Raw genomic sequence first — 15839 nt, 5'->3', positions numbered from 1 at the left:
CATGGAGTTTCAGCTGTTAATTTGATACTATTTTACACCAAATAATATCTTGAAGAAAAGATTAGAAATCTGAGCTATAATATTCAAATTAGCACAGCTAACCTTTAGTACCAAACACTAACACTCTACCTAACTCGGAGGTTATAAAAACATTAACTTGCTGTAGCATTTAGTTCTTAATTTCAGTGTCATGTAAGAAATGAAGGATTAAATTACTGTTTTTCCCTCAACACAGTGACTTCTCAAGTGGATTTTTAATGCTTAAAACAACCACAACAAGAGGGGAAAGAACCCAGCCCAATATAAGCCGAACATCCCATACAATGTGTGCTCTGCATCTTATAATGTCCTACCAATGGAACCAAGATGGCAATCGAAAGGAAGGCCTTCTGCGAAGCAAGGGCCTCCGAGCAGCGTGTCAGAAAGAAATTGTTTTCTGCTTCTTTTGATGGGAGATGCTTTCAAGTCAGGAAATTAGAAACAGGTGTGCCAGAGGGCACACACACATCCATGCACCACACTGAAAAACACGCGTTTTCAATTTTCAGACATGAAAGAGACTCCTGTTGAATGGAAGGAGAAATGAAAATCTAGCTTTCTTTCTGCAAGCCATAAGCAGAGAGCTTATGGAGCTTTGACAAGCTGCCTGAGCCCGTCTAGCTATGGAAATGTACAGTACCTCAACACAAAGTGTTGGAGCTTGTTTTAAAGGAGTACAAAATGGAAACTTGCATTACTCACATTCAAGAATGGAAAAATTAATCTAGTACACTCCGCTGCCAAAAAAATGACTCTTCTCTTTTCAGAAGCTAAAGATAGAAATTACAGGTTATTTGTGTTCCAGTATTTCATACACCAGAGTCTGAACCTGGCCCTTTCAAGTTGTTTCAGTTCTTATTTATTATTTTGAGTAGTGCCTAGAAAACAAATATCAACTTACAAGTTACCAATTACTGTTTCTGCTTTATTTCCTGAAATAGCTTCTTATGCCTAATACACAGTGAAACCTGTATTACAGTAAGCTTCCTGTGGCTACTATTGGGATCCTTGGGAAGAGATGACAAAAATCCTACAAGACAATGATGTTAAAAACTGAAATACAGTAAAATAAAAATATTTGGCTTGGAAGATACCAATAGCAGTAAATTACCTATTAAAATAGAAATTTAAGAACATTTCAGATTTTGAAATCTAATTCTGAAAAGACAGAGAATGCTATGTCTAGCATAATAGACTGCAGTATTAAATTAAAACAGCATAATTGTTAGCTTACTGTACTCCTGTCAGCCGCTTTATCTTGCCTTCATAGTAGTGGGGGAAAATTTTTACTTACTGACCTGCTGCCAGGAAGAACACCTGCAAGCAAAGTTCTGTACAATTCCAAATGCATTGATCCTAGAGGGATCAGTGGATCACATTCTTATTGTAGCCAAAAAATTCTTGGATGATTTAACTGCCAAATTACTAACTAACTAACAAATAGCTACCAAGAACATGCAAATTGAAATTTTCCAAAAGGCTGCAACTTCTATAAAATTGGGTAGGTTTCAAAGACAACAAAACACAAGTCTAGCATCAGGAAAAACTTCGTCTGAAGTATCTTTTTTAAGGAGCTCTACCCTTTATAAGGAGCTCTATTCCTTCTACATCTTTAACTCTTTTCTATGAGCAAAAAGCTAAAATCATTCTGTAGAACAAGTAATCTTATTCTACAATTTTACAGTCAGTTTAAAACAAAAAAAGATAAATGCCGATTTATGAATCCATCACCTTCAAAAACTAGAAAATGCCAGATAACAACAGCTATGGAAAACCTGCTTGTGTCAGCTGAAGTAGAATTTCAGATGCATCTCTAAGAGAAAACAGAATGAAGAGTAACTGTTGTTCCTTCAAAAAGAATGTACATTTTACATTTTTATCTTTAATGTGTTTTGGAAGATGAATTTTAGTTAAACAGAAAAGTCATAAATGATCTTTTTGCATTTGCCTTCATCAGAAGCTTTGTTGCTCTTGATCTCTTTGCAAAAAATAGCACACTGTTCCAAGCAACAAACGGCCATCACACTGAATTTTCAGGAAAGGAAAAAAGGCAGCCTATGTATTAGCTAACTGTGCAATCGCTTCCTCCCAGTGACTGAATAATGTTTAAGCCAGAAACAGAGTGTTTATCTGACTGCTCCTTAGCACTACCACTTCCACAAATCACCCTCTGCCTATTGCTTCCTCTCTCTTCACACAGCCTTGGGGTCATAGCATGTTAGTTCTGACTCCACATGCTACAGAACTAACACTTCCAAAAGGCATCTGGACATAAAGCCTGAACTCTTGACAGAAGTATTCATTTCAGAGGTAAATACTGATCTGTTTGGAGATAGATCTTTCTTCCTTTACTCTCTGCTTCATTGCCACAGTGATGTAATTCTTCTCCATATGAAGCTGATTCATCTGTGATGCATTACATTACCTATTATTCCCCAAACTTTACAGGATCAGACTCATCCTGATGAGAGACAATACATACTTTTGCAAAGAGATGAGCTGTATTGCAAAGTAGCTTAAATAATCCACACAGGATACAAGATTTGCTTGTGAAATCACTCTGGACCTGTGGGCTCAGAAAGGATCAGGTCAAGCTGACAAACTGAACCACAGCAGCCACCACTGCCATCAATGCATAGCCCTACATCCTGTGTCAGTCTATTTAGATTAAAGCTTCCTTGAGAAACATTTCCTCTTCACATCAGCAGATAATTGTGATTCCTGCTGAAATGAGTTTTCAAGTAGGTTGAAGTCAATGGTTTGGTGCCTTCCAAAAGAAGAGAGGGAAACGTTGGCTGTGGCATAGCTTGAGCACCAATTTAACAAACACAATCCCTCTCTTTGCAGGTGGCATTTCATATTCCACAATCTCTACTCTGCTTTGTCAACAATATCACCCACAAAGTACACAGTGGACTGGAAAGAAGAACAGAACTGAACAGTAGTAAAAGTTTTAGTAGGAATATGCAGGAAGATGAAGTGTGAATATGTTTGTTTCCATATTGATTATAATTTTAAAAAGGAGGGAAAGGGGGCAGCACTTGTATGCATGAAGTTTGGAAAGCCACATTTGATGAACTTTTATGTCAAGTAAATTCAAATTATCCAAGAGTAATTTCACAGTTTGACAGAAAATAAAGCTATACCTAAAGCTTTAGGAAAGAGGATTAGTTTGTGAATTCATTACATAGCCACATGGTTGTTAGTGCTGGCAAAGGAACACACCCAATGTGTGTAACTCAACTCATTGTGAAACAACTCTCCTCAACTCTTGTTTTATCAATGTGTACAAATATCTGATGGGGACAAATGAAGATTAGTGAGTCAGACTCTTCTCAGGGGAACCCACTGGCAGAACAAGAGGCAATGGGCAAAATTACAAGACGTGAAATTCAACCTGAACACAAGAGAACCCTTTATTATAATAGAGCAGTCAAACGCTACAGAGAAGTTGTGCAATCTCCATCTGTGGAGATAATTTCAAGTGGTTCCTTCCAACATAAGCAATTCTATGATTCTTTACAAGATAAAATGTGCTGTTTTTCACTTCACTGAATGATGCATCAAAAGGAAAATCCATCCAAAACATCTCTGGAAGTATTCTAATGCATTTATGAGAAAAGAGGATTTTGACTTCACAGCTTAACTCAGTTCTTTAGGATCTTTGTGAATTCACTAGCACAAAAAACTGGTGAGTTGGTCTGTTTATCTACACAAAACATATACTGTCTGCATAAATATTCCTAAAACATTGCCATCATCTGAACTCTACTGAAAGTCAGAAACTTTTCATCTTTCTGCCACAGAATTTTTGTATTTCCTAAATAATGTGAGACCTTCTGCCTATCTTCAGGAATGCAAAGGCTTATTGAAAGGCTTGCTAGTTTCAGATTGCTACACATATCTATGCAAAGCACAGAAGTTATGCATGAAGAAAGGGTCCTGCTGCTAGTAAGATGTTAAAAAGGAATGCAACACGTAATTCTCAGTCTGTTCATTTCCACTCAAGAATTCCACTTACAGTTTTGTTTTCAAAGCCTCCCCCATTAGCTATTACTGTAGATTTTATATATAAGGCTCTGTATATCCAAAAAAAGAATTATTACTTTTCAACTTATCTCCGGGGAAAAACATAACCTGCCTCTTTTTGGCACAGTTAGTAGAGCAATATTCACAATCACCATGGATGTCCCAGCTGGGGAGGAGATTCAATGTCACACTTGATATTATTTTGAATGCAAAAATATACACATTTTTTTCATGAACATAATCCAAATCAAAGACATAGGAAATGCTTTCTTAAAGTACAGCCAAAAGACAGGCTATTGTTTCTCCTGTGGTTGGGTTCTGTTCACAAATATTTTCCTGCCAAATAATACCCATCTTCCTGTGTTTACATTCATATACCAACAAAAGACATTTACTAAAGAGATCCAAGTGGCCCTCAGAGCATGCTTTTGTTGAGTTGGTTGTTTTTTGGTTGTTTCTTTTTTTGTTTTTTTTGCATGTGTGCATGAAAGGGAAGGCTGTATAGTGTGTATGAGAGAACATATGAACACGAGCATGTATGTGCATACATGCACACAAACAAGTATGAACTTTTAAATCAAAAGATTTGTTTCCTAGTATGTTAATCCATTAACCATTTTCTCCCTTACTTACGTTATGCTAAACAAAAGACAGTGGTAATGTCTTTCTCATTTAACAAGCCTTCACTCAATCACTACCATCATTCTTGCATTATTACATTGTTAGATAAGGATGCACAGGTATCTTAACTGTGTCTGTAACAACATTCTCTGCATTTCTTGATTTTTAATACTAGTTTTTATATACTTACAGCATTCCTGTAGTGTTTATCCTTAAGTTGCCAGAAGTCTCTCAACCACATTTCTTACAGGAAAAAAAAATATATAATTCAAAGTTTGTGTTTTAAAATGTCTACCAAAAACTAAGCAAAATCAGAAAGATTTTTACTTGCTTATACAGGAACTGACTTTCAAACTAACAGTTACAAAACAGACCTTGAATTCAGTGCCCTTTCCACTCAAAATCATTCCTAAACCCCAATGTCTCTCCATTCCTGTCTTCATCTTTTGATTTCATTGTTCCACCCCCTGTTAAACTATATCCATAAAATATGAGTTTTACAATATCCTGCACATTATAAACCATGAAGTATCTTTTGAAAAGCCAAAAAAAATACAGTCAAAAGACAGTGTGGCTAAGCAAAAAGGCCAAGAGACTGTTAGAGGTAAGAAAATACTGTTCAAAAAGTTGAAATCATGCCCAGACAAGTTCAGAACCACCAACTTTGGCATATTCCATAAAAAAGTCATGAGAAAAATGGCCAAAATATTTGAGAAAAAAAACTTGCTAAAGGCGTAACAACTAATGCTAAATCCTTTCTGAACATCTCAAAAGGAGGAAGCCTGCCAGCATCCAGAGGGCCAACAGACGATGAAGATGTAAAAGCATATCTTCAAATAATGCATGACCAATAAAAAAAGGTACATGAATTTAGAAGTACTTTTAATGAAGTATGTTTATGGCAACCCTTTTTTCTCCTTTTATGAGGAAGGCAGTGAAAGATATGCCTCAAACTGAAGCTTCAAAATTTACATCAAAACTCACAAAAATTCAAGTACAAAAACAACTGAATTATTAACTGAGGCATTCACACCAACACTTTTTCCAAGAAAGCTTCTACAGAGGTCAGTCATCACAATCAAAAAAAAAAAAAGAAGAAAAAAAACACATTCCCAAAAAAGATTAAATAACGGAGCTTCTAAACAGAAACAGAAATAAGACATCTTTAGAAAGTTGTCTTGACCTATTAAAATGAAGGACATCTCCAGCTCATAAAGTCCCAGTGTCACAAATCACTAGAAGGCTGGATAACACAGTGGAGGTGTCAGTTCCATTCCAGTACTTTTCCTAGCAGACCTGCAATCATCCTATATTTGAAACAGCACAGCAAACCATCTGGAGCTCTAGTTTGGCCCAGTGTGTCCACTCCTATGTTTCTGCCAACTCTGAGTGGATTTCAACTTCCAAGAGTTTCTATTCTGTACATTCTGAATTACAATCCCAGACTCCTTTTCCCCACACCAGAGGCTTTCCCCAACCTGTTTAATCTTCTTATTGCAGCCTCTAAAACCCAAAGACATGAGCACTTTCATAAGCATGAGCCCAAAATAGTTAGGCTTAAAATAAATGTTGGCCCTTAAAAATTCCTTGCAGAAAACTAACGCCAAAAAACACCCTTTTTCTGTATACGCAGACTGATTCAACAAACGCTCTTGAATTTTTTCTCTGTAGCTTGTTAAAAAGTCTAAAACACCACAGATGTGCAATGTACAATTTCACAAAGAATCTTTACAGAAGGTTTGAAACACTGGGCTTAGAATATATTAGCACTTGATAATGTAGAGTATCCTATTGACAAAACTTCAAAACAAATCAGAATTTAAACCTTCATTCAAGATTGCTTTTAAATACGATTTGATGAATTTTGCTAAGCACTTAACAGGAAATAGTAAAAGCCTGTATCTACACTACTCAATATATCAAATACAGTAACAAAAATCTAATTTATTTTTCATACAGAAGAAAAACATCCCTGTAGAAAATACTAGCAAAAACTTCTGCCAAATTTACAGATTTTAAAGACACGTTAAAAGGAAAAGATGTGCAAAGTTATGACATACTGTAAATTTGGAAAGAATATCCACAGATAGAAGAGAGAGAAATGCAGGTGGATAGGACTGAAATAAAATATTTCATAGGATAAGAACAAAATCAGCCCAAGAGGAGACAGAGTAGATAAATGAGGAAACAGATTTATGTAAGCAGTGGCAAGGGCATGGTTTCGTGTGGCAGCAGACTTCTGGCAGGAACATCATTTATTAAAAAGCTTAGAGCCTTGAAACGTTTCTTCTCTTACCAGTTTATATGCAGCACTGACCTAGCTGATGACTCAATAGCCATTCTTAGTATTCTCTTGAAAAAAACAATGACATTCCAAATATTAGCCTGCTACCCAGCCCACCTGCCACCTTGAGAAAACTGCAGTATATGCACTACATCAGAACTAGTGCTGACATACATTAAAAAAAAAAAAAAAAACTAGTCTACAGATTTATTTATTAAAGAGCACAGCACTCAGAATCCAATATGAACCTGCCTTCCTTAAATCAGGCACTTGAGTCCAGTTTAATAACTAATAAAAATAAGTCAGTAAATTGCATCCTGAACGATTACATAGTGACTAAAACCAATCTCAAAGCAAAACATCATTTTCTCTATAACTATGTATTAATCTACCCATAATTTCAAAAAGTCTATGATTTCACCTACACAATGGGAAAATAGATAAAATTGGCTACCTCTGAACTGCTTTAAAGAGAACAGTACATGGCAGAACACATTCTACACTAATTTCATTTTTAGCTTCAGTAATGACTTGCACTTACCAAAATTCTTGCTCATATGTGACATTGAGATTGACTTCTTGGAAATAATATCAGTTCTAAGTGAAACATCTACTTTCACACTTGGTATTAACATACACTGTAAAGCTTTGAAAGGGAAAATTATTTGCAAATAAGGTTTTGTTTTTTCATTTTTTAACAATGTTATGGACCTGAATGATGAGAAGAAGCATGTCTATATGTGATAAGGTATACCAAACTTGGTAAGTAAACCCCATACAATTAAATACGTGCAGTCCCATGCATGATGCCACTGCATTTCCAAATAAAGCACCATAATAAGATAAAACAAGTTGTCTTGACCCACGTTGTCTTAAAATTTCACTTCTAAAACTGTCCTTTACAATGTTCAAAAGGAAATCTCAAGATCTGCAATGAACAAATCATACTATTGTGGCGGAGGTAGATATTGGACAGTTCTATCAACTGTGATCACTGCTACAAATACAATCTAGTCTGATTTTAGGTATATCAAGTGATAGCATTTATCCTCTCTTAGGAACCACTGGCAAAATCTTCAAAATCTTGCTGAGTTTAGGCAGCACCTTTTCTTTTCTGAAACTTTCATGCAAAAATGAAGTATGTCAACAATGTATTTTCTTACTTAGCTTTGGCAATTTCACCTTTTGAATATTTGCAGACATTTATGCCTCCATTCCCATTTCCTGTTGTGGTCCAACCAAGCTGTACATTTCACTCTTTCAATCTTTCCTATAGTTTAATTTTTCTATTTCTCCACCCCTTAATTAGCTTCATGGCTCACACTGTCAGATGCTCAGGCATCAATATACTTTATAACAGCAGTAACATAAAGTACAAAATAAAACATTATGAGCTTCTGAAAATGGAAAAAAGAATGGTATTGATTACAGAAGAGTTCTCACTTCCTGTAAACATTTCTATATCCCACTCTTTTTCTTGCTCTCTCTCTCACACACAAACTTTAAAGGAAAACCAGAAACCCAGAAACAAGAGTTTAATTAAACACCGCTAGTCTGAATTTCAAATCACTGAGTAAAAAGATGGCCACACTTCATGGACTGCCAGCAGTCTATTTCAATTAACTGGGATTAGTATTAATGTAATGTCCTAGAAGCTGGAAGATCTGAAATATATTTAGATATTTATGTGTATATGTGATAATTATAAATACTGCAGCATTATTTACCACTAAACAAAATTGGTACCAGCAAAAAAGGAGATTTCTATTTAAGGCTATCATTAAACCCAGCTATCTCCTTTAAGTACACTGAGATGTTTGTACTCGCATAGACTTAAAATCCAGTAGACATGTAAAGATCAGGTTTAAAAAAATAAATAAAAATATCCTTCTCAGCTTTTCCACAAACAATCTCCAATACTCAGCTGATGCTTGATGCCTATTCTGGTCCCTGACTTTACAACATTTAAATATATTTTCTTACATAAGCAAGCTCTTTCAAACTAAAATCAATATGGTATTTCTAGAGGATACATATTTTTCAACACTTGTGCTGTTAGCATGAGTTTCCTTTGCTGTACTGAAAAGGGTGCCTGCCTTTTATTAATACTAAATCTAATGGGGAACGTTGACATAAGTTTTCAACAGTGTGAGACTGACTTTAAACCAAGGGAAATTAAAAAGCTTTATGACTGCAAAAGCAATACAGGAGATTTCTGATGCTCTTTAGCCTTTATCAAACTTTAACTGCACACTCTGATACTTTGCTTCCATCACTAATTCTGTAACAAGATTCTCACTCAGCAGTAATCCTGAGAACTGAGTACTGAACTCTACAGATTTTCTGTTCCATCTCTCCCTATAATGAATGCAGATAACTGACCATTAAGCAAGAGTCCAAATCACAAATTTTGCATCCTGACATAAGTACTTAGAAAAGAGTGCTACAGTTAGTTTTCCTGTTTTAATTATGTTCAGACAACCAGGAACAACACTGAGATGAAATTAACTTTCTTCAATAGCTTTTACTTTACTTTACAAATCCTGTATAATTTCATCCTAAAATTTTTGTGTTCTAAATATTCACCTAGTTTTTAACACAGCAGTTGTTTTCTCAATATCTTATCCTGACAAGACAGAAACGTCTTAGCTTACATTCTCCAGTCTTACACTGCACAGTCAGCTATTACCCTACTTATCAACTGTTTTAATTACTCTTTTATTATTTTTATTACACTCTTTTAATCTTCCATTTGAGAGATGAAGAGACAAAGGACAAAATCAGTTAAATATTCACTTTAAATAATACTTAACTATTTTGATGGAAAAAATTGCAATCTGCAGGATCTTTGTATCCAAGGGACCCTCTTATGTTATAGACTGCCAAATTATCTTAGTCCTCTACCAAAGACTTCCAGTTAGAGAAGCACTCTGTTCAAAACAATATTAGGCTTTTGACAATTCTTTGCCGGATCCCTTAACATATAACAGGTAGAGCACATGCTTTCAGTACAAGATAAGGTCTTATAAAGAGGACAGTTCTGATGCTTGTTGATTTTAAGTACAATGACCAATGTAAGAAACCAGTGGAAATGAATTTATGAATTTCAAGGTAATACTGACACACACACACACACAGATTTATATATAAACCAAATGTTACAAATAGAGAATGTATTATGGAATTAATGTCAATATTTTAATTCACTATTCAAATAAATATTTTTTTCGGTTTTTGTAAAGAAACTGCAAATAAATATTTGAGCAACATTTTGAAATATTTATAAAAGTAGCAAATACCTGAAGTACTCACAGCAGTGGAGTAAGGTGTATGAGCTCCTGTATTTTCAGCCCAGCAGCCACAACCATAAAGAGCTGCCTAAGAAAAGAACATCTTTCATAAATTTAAGTATTCAAGCTTTTTGGTTTAAAAAAAAAAAAAAAAGCCCAAGAAAAACCTAAGTATCAATACAAATTATAAAAATAAAAATTCCAATCCATTGAAACTGAGTGCTAACTTAGTTATATACTGTTCTCACTTAACCTTACTTAACCTTTCAGAAAATGAGGTACAGATACAAGACAAAATAGTACCAAGTGTGCCCTATTCATATAAAGTCCCTTTCACTCTCCTATTCCAAAATCAAATGTTTAATACATTTTGAATGAGAACTGCTCTTATGACAATGGCGAGAGTGGACCAAAAATACATCTGTACAGTTAGTTAACAGAGAATGACATTTCTAATGCACTCAAAAACTCTCTTGCTTAATAACAACAAAGAATGCCTACATTTCATTTGTTCTTTTAATACCTTTATCACTTCTACCAATTCATAAGATTATTTAAAAATAAAATTGCTGGAGAACCTCTGTAACTAATGCTGGAAATCCTATTCATAAATGCTTTAAGCATTTAAGAGACAATTTGTAGTATCAAAGAGGTGTTTAAGGGTGAGAAATTAAATATTAACAGTTCTGGCAAAAGGTAAGTAAATAAAGAAAAGCTTCTTACCTATACTGCCTGTAAACTATATCAACGCTGTATATATCACTGTAACACGAGTGTTATAAAAAACAGCTGTGAGAATAAACAGCCATTCCCAACTGAAAACATGTAATCACCTGACCAACTCTTCCAGGATGCTTTAGTGCTAAACCTCCACTGGAGACAGCAGCAGCAACATTTCCTTCTTGGTCAACAACAACTGCACCGACTGTATCCAATGTTCCTGAGTCATTCTCCTGCAGGACACACAAACAGAAACAATTAGTTAAAACTGCACATTAAAGTCAGATTATGCTTCATAGGAGTGTGCGAACTAATGTGTACAAAACAGATTTGTTACCATGCATGCAGTACTGATGGTGCTGCCAGAAGTCTTCCCAAAACACTCACTTGTCTCAGACAAGACCTGAAGAAAACTTCCTTCTATGCATTTCACACGTGCATAGCCACAACTGAGTTCAGGTATTATTAACCCAATTAGAACACTACTCAGTGGATTAAAAAGATAGCAGGCAGCAGAGCAAGCTGCTCCCTGGAGGTACAGATTCCCACCCTGGGGTACTTTCAAGATCAGAGTGGATAAGGCTCTTCAAAAGACCATGATTTCTCCATACAGAAGAAATACTTAAAGGATGCAACTTTTGTTGTCCATTGCTCGCCCTATTTTATCAAACTAGATTATACCCAGAACAAAAACTAGACTAACAGACAGCTACAGATGTGAAAATCAAGTTAGGAAATCAAAGTTAATTTCCATCAAAGTTAAGAATGCCAGACTAAAAGTTATCTTAATTCACTTTGAATCAAACACATGGGGCTCCCGTAATGAACTGACATGTATGTTAGAAGGATCAGGCTCAGCAGAAGCTTTCCATATCATCTAACAGCAATGAAAAAAATGTTTGCAGCCTTTTTTGCAGCATCTGTAGAATTATTTGCTGAATCTGCCAACTATCTTCAGATCAAGCACTCACTTGCATAAAATATTTGCTTTCAGCAGCTACATAAATATTTTTTAGAGATACTTAATCAAAACATCACAAGCATTTCAAAGCATAAGCATTGCATGAAAACTTTCTTAAGCATATTTCTTTTAAAAGAAGATATATTTCACACAAGCAATTGCAGTCCGTTCAGTGGTATAGTTTGCTTGCTTTTGTTTACTTTTAGATGGGAAATTTAGGAGGCTGGAAAACTTCTTTAAGGAAACATTTGTTTTAATATGACCCACATAACTTTCTGAAGGAAATCATCACCCCTGAGGCAAAACAATTCTGAATTTTCCTTCTCAGTAACATTAGTTCTTAAATCTCAGACACAAAAATGACCAGTTCATAACAACTGTGCAGTATTGGCAACAGATGCTAAGCTGTACCAGGGTATAGCATAGAAGATCACAGCTAAACTGTAAAGGTTGAGATATGTGAAAGATTGAAAGTAAATATAGACAATAAAATAGCTACCTAGTCCCACAAACATGGAAAAGTTCACAGGTCCGAAGAAGCACAGCAAATAAAAGAATGAGTATTTAACAGTTCAAACTTAAACTTGACAAGAATATTCATTTTTAATTATTCAAGTTCTTAAGTGCTCATAAAAAAATATTCTCAAGTCTTTTACAAGAGATAACTTTGACAGTACGAGTTTTATGAGCACAGTTCATATGCTCACTCTTGTTAAATATCTCCTTTCTAACCGCTTAGAGAGAATTATTCTGCTTTTCCTGTAAATCTTGCTCTTGCAGAATTTGATTTTTCATTTTATTTCATTTTGAAGAATTAAACTTCCTGCAAAACTGCAGTTACCTTACATTCTGTACAGTAAGACAAGGAGTCCGCACAACATGGTTTAGTTCTCAGCCCCCCTCAGGATGCACCCAGAAAACTGACAAAACCACCATGTTACTTTTCTGCATTACTTACCAACGAGTAGAGCTCTATTTGATCACCTCCTCTACTACCATCACTGGCCTTTGAGGGTCTCCCACACGTTCTGCACATGACTCTGGAGCCCTTGAAATTTCAAATTGCAGGTTGGTAAGCTCATGCATTGGCGTATGACTCAAGCATTGACTTGCCCCTTATTACATGAACTCCAACACTGTGCAAAGACCCCTCCTCCCTCAGTTACGTGTTAACACCATTAGAAAAGTAACTTTTGAAAGGAGGTACATGAAATCCTGTAAACAAGACAAGTTCCAAAACTGGTAAGTAACTATTTTCTCCTCAATCTTTACTTTCCTCACAGGTCTTACCTCCTTGAAAATTGAAAAGTACCATCCTGCTAGTGAAAAGACCTAATCTGAGGGGAAAAGAGCTGAATTTATCACTGGTTTGCAGTTGCACGGATTACAGAGAATGCAACTTTTTCAGCAGTTCTAGGATTTGTACATTATTTATATCAACAATCACAACTAAATAAGGCAGCGGTCTGTCCAGTTACCAAAGCAAAGAGTAGTGGCCAATGCAAATAGACACAGGCCACAGGTAAAGCACAAACATTTAATTTAGTAAGCTATAATGTAACAGTAAATACAAATACTGTGACAGACGTTTTCTAATTGTAAGAAAGGCTCTAAATTCAAAGTAACAGAGCGAGGGAAACAGAGGGAGTCCTAGTAGTCTTGCAGTACAAGTAATATGGGCCAGGTCAATGCTAGATGATGCACAGATGCACATGTTTACCTACCTGACATTTCAAATTTCACCAATTCCAGCTCCATAATGCAGTGTGTTCAGAAAACACTAAAAAGTGGGAAACACTGACAGATATCCTATGCTAAAGAAAATGTTTCAGTAAACAGTTATCTGTTTGTGTTTAAATTTGTTATATTTACACCTCAAAAAATGCAAAATACATTTTCCATATCACTAACACAGAAAGTGAGAGATTGGTGTTCAAGTAGCAAGGCATCAAGTTTTAATTTCACTAAGTTATCATGAAATCATCTGAACACATTGGGTGGTCAAGGAGAAGAGTCTTTGAATGCGTCATTAGTCTAATCATAAATAAAACATGAAATTTATTCATCATCAGCTGTAAAGTTAGGACGTCAACAAAATTTGAAACACAAACTAACCTTTTCACTTGATTGTCTTCTCTTCTTTAGTTGAATGAGATCAGTTTCTACCTTTTCAGCCAACTCCAGCTTCCTCTTGTTCCTCTTAAAAGCTGCTAAACTAAACCCTATAAAACATGTTGAAAGCATTTAACTAAAAAACTTAAATACTGGTAAGTTTACACGGTGGAGGTCTCTTCCCACCACACTTTAAACAAAAAGCAACAATTAAAAAAGCCTACAATAAAACACTAAAGTTCAGTACAAGATGTTTATGTCTTTTCCCAAATTAAAAAATTTCTACTATTGTTCAGCAACGGTGATGGGTAAAATAACTAGTAGTAACAAATTGTAGAACACATATGGAAGCTATATTGGTCTAAATATCTCTCTGTTTGGCAAAGATGCAGCACTACACAAAAGAGAACGGAGTAAGTGGCTTATATTAAAAATATTGTTTCTGACTGTTGACAAGTAAATAGATACCATGTGAACTCATTCTGATATCTGTAAAATCAGGCTACTACTTTATTACCTTAAGTGCACATCTGCATGTTTACCGTATATTTTAAAGCCACACAATAATCAAGCAATAATTTTATGTTCCATAATCTGACACAGTATAAACACCAACTAGGTCTTGAAAAGACAAACATGCATTTTCCACATCTAAATTCCACATTCAGAAGGAATGTTATTTAAGGCTGAAAAATAAATAAATACATAAATAATGCTGAAGAGACCAAAACAGCATGTTCTCATTTTAGAAGTCTCACTTCATGAAAAATCTGCAGATACTGACATTTACTTTAGTTTTGACTTAACATTACATTGGTTTAACATCCTCTTTGAAAGGTAGAAAAAAGAGGAGAAAAATGTCTTCTGTCACTTGTTCAGATGTGCAAAATCGAGGTATTTGGAGGGCACAGGTACATAACGATAAGTCACAAACTTAAGTTAAAAAGTTAAAAGTTAAAGTTAAAAAGTGCAGGCTTCCTATTTAAAGTATAAACTTCTTAAAATGTCATTTGAAATGGAATTCAGAACATAGCTACATCACTATTACTCAAAAGACTGGAACAGCTGCAAGAACCATCTCCGAATAAAATCAATACTGCAGAGCCAACAGAACACAAAGCTTTCATTTACAATTCTGAGCGGGCAGTGAGCATTTTATTTCTTTGAAACTTACCGTTTAGGGGCCAAAATCACCCAGAGAACTCTCCTTTAAGCTTTTTTTAAGTACACGGAACTAGATTTTAAACTACCACATCTATTCAAGAGTATAACCAGTAATCAGAAAGCTGAGTAATCAGAAAGCAGGTAATCAGAAAGCTGGTGTTTCTCTCCAAAAACCTAATGAATACCAGTTTCTTAAAACTGTAAACACATATTAATCTGCCATCACCAAGAAAGGAACTCTTTCTACCATACAGAGTTGATTATTACACTTTAGATAACACATTTTCATGTTTGAAACAAGGACCAAGAGGTAAAAAGCAAAACACTTGATAAGGGATAGCAGGTAAAGAATCATTTTAGTCTTGTATTAACTGGAAGACAATAAACAAACAAACAAAAAAAGAACAAACCAACAAGATGAAGAACAGAATTTGTTAAACAGATGTATCCCAAAATGAACCAAGACAGAACATTGTTTTTAACAGAACTTTTAAACAGGAAAATAAGCAAATTGAGATGACTTCGGTGAATACAGCAAGCACCTACAGGCAGAGCCATTATATGTGGGTGAGAAAGAGAGATGCCTGGACTTGATATTCATAAAAAGTAGATATTACAC

At 35.1% G+C, this 15839-nt stretch overlaps 1 protein-coding gene across 8 annotated transcripts in view; it reads right to left on the bottom strand.

The window, feature by feature from the left end:
- Nucleotides 1-15839, bottom strand: part of TASP1 (taspase 1) — a 76010-nt gene that overhangs the window by 29211 nt on the left and 30960 nt on the right. For 7 of the 8 annotated variants that reach the window (XM_090134820.1, XM_090134817.1, XM_090134814.1 and 4 more), the window contains 4 exons: nucleotides 14060-14166; nucleotides 12903-12992; nucleotides 11097-11216; nucleotides 10273-10351 (listed from right to left, as the gene is read on the bottom strand). In XM_090134820.1, coding sequence (XP_089990946.1) covers nucleotides 10273-10351; nucleotides 11097-11216; nucleotides 12903-12992; nucleotides 14060-14166 — 396 coding nt within the window. The remainder of the gene's footprint in view (nucleotides 1-10272; nucleotides 10352-11096; nucleotides 11217-12902; nucleotides 12993-14059; nucleotides 14167-15839) is intronic. The other variant, XM_031598210.2, reaches the window with a different exon arrangement.

The sequence above is a fragment of the Phasianus colchicus genome, chromosome 2, assembly GCF_987193195.1.
Source record: "Phasianus colchicus chromosome 2, bPhaCol1.hap1.1, whole genome shotgun sequence".
NCBI lineage: Eukaryota > Metazoa > Chordata > Aves > Galliformes > Phasianidae > Phasianus > Phasianus colchicus.
This window is presented reverse-complemented; position numbering and strand designations above follow the sequence as displayed.